At 32.8% G+C, this 1,711-nt stretch overlaps 1 protein-coding gene across 1 annotated transcript; it reads left to right on the top strand.

The window, feature by feature from the left end:
* The first annotated feature begins 253 nt into the window (after positions 1–253).
* LOC106477315 (zinc finger protein 845-like) lies at positions 254–1,084 on the top strand. Its single transcript, XM_013937899.1, has one exon. It carries the CDS (start codon positions 254–256, stop codon positions 1,082–1,084), a length of 831 nt encoding a protein of 276 aa, XP_013793353.1.
* Positions 1,085–1,711: the final 627 nt, after the last annotated feature.

Consider the following 1,711-nt stretch of genomic DNA (forward strand, 5'->3'; position numbering starts at 1 on the left):
TATCTGCGTAATATTTTAATTGAAGTGTTTTGAGCATTTGTATTAAAAAATAAAAATTCAGTTTTTCAAAGTATCTAAAATGATACGTTACGAAAACTGGAATATTTTACCTAAATAATCAGAGAGAGTTAATATTCTTTTAAAGACGTTTCTGCAACGGATTAATAAATATTAAATACGTAAATTATTATAATTTACATAGATAATTTGAACTTTTCTTTCTTATTTTAACAGGAATTTAACAATCGAGAATATGGAGAATAACTCAGCGAGTGAAAAAGGATCGACACTTCGAAAGACGCAATACTTCTGTCTTTTGTGCACTTATGAAACGGACAGAAAAAATAATATGAAACGTCACTTTTCATCAATGCACAAGCACAGTTCGAAGATTCTAGAATGTTGTGGAGAACATTTTTTAAATAAAGCTACTTTGCGTTCCCACACGAAAACCTTACATAAAGAAGGTTATAGTTGTAACCTGTGTATACGACGCTTTTGCCGAAGAGCTCTAGTGAGACGTCATATGAGTGCCCACAACGGGTTAAAGGAATTTTTGTGTGAACTTTGTACTTACGCTACTAGTCACAAAAGCAACTTAGAGAAACACCAATTTCGTATCCACGGAATTCCAGAGAAGAAACATCGAAAAAGGAATTCGGTGTCCAAACAATCGGGAAAGTCTTCACCATCGTCTCTGGGATTGACTTCCAGAGAAGAGAAAGATAAATCGTTGAAAATATCCAATAATCAATACATTGTATATACACCCGAATTACCAGAGTCTATTCTTGAAGAACCATCAATTACAATGGCAGAAGATATTAACAGAAGGGAAACTAAAGGAACAGACGGAATTTCTCTAACAAAGGAAAACATTCGATTGTGCTGCTTTCCTTACAAATGTTTTGAATGCAACATCGTTTTTAAAAAACAGTCAGACTACATATTTCACTGTGACCAGATGCACCCACCACGAGACCCCCTCGAGATTACACTCATTCATGCAGCTTTAAGACATCGTCACCAGGCTCAAGATAAACCTCTGAACTTGGTTATTCATCCTCCACGGGATCCATTTTAATTTCCAATTGTTTTTAGAAGTATTTATTGTTATGAATTGATCTCTTACTGTATTTGTATTTGCTGAATTGCTTAGACGCTGGATATGTGTGAGTTAAATTATGCATTACAAAAGTAAATTTCTTATTAGCATCACATTATCTATATTGAAACTGTTTAGCTATATTTTGATAACTATTTAATAATTTAGTTTTTATCAATAGCTTTTGATTTATGGACTTAAACGCTTTAACCCGGGTTTCGATTGGTCGCGGTGGAGAAACAGATAGTTCGGAAAAATAAACAGACAGGCCTACAGATATAAAAGCTCATTATCTAAACTTAAAAGTATCAATTGCCATATCATAGCATAGTAATTCGAATTTAAGATGTGTTTATATATATATGCTTGTGGATATCACTTGAGGATTGTGTAAATGAAACTAAATTAACCAGAAATGGTACGATCAAAAGAGATCGCTAATTGGTACTGCGATTTTGATCATGAATTCATTATATTTGTATCATATTACACCAATATTTAGTCAAAACGAGAAAAGCAATTTTCCCTTTGTCTTAATGATAAAATATGGTTTCTTATAGGATAGTGGCATGCATCTTGGAAAACAACACATTGTTGTAGTTTAAT

Source organism: Limulus polyphemus, unplaced genomic scaffold (assembly GCF_000517525.1).
Source record: "Limulus polyphemus unplaced genomic scaffold, Limulus_polyphemus-2.1.2 Scaffold14175, whole genome shotgun sequence".
Classification (NCBI taxonomy): Eukaryota; Metazoa; Arthropoda; class Merostomata; order Xiphosura; family Limulidae; genus Limulus; species Limulus polyphemus.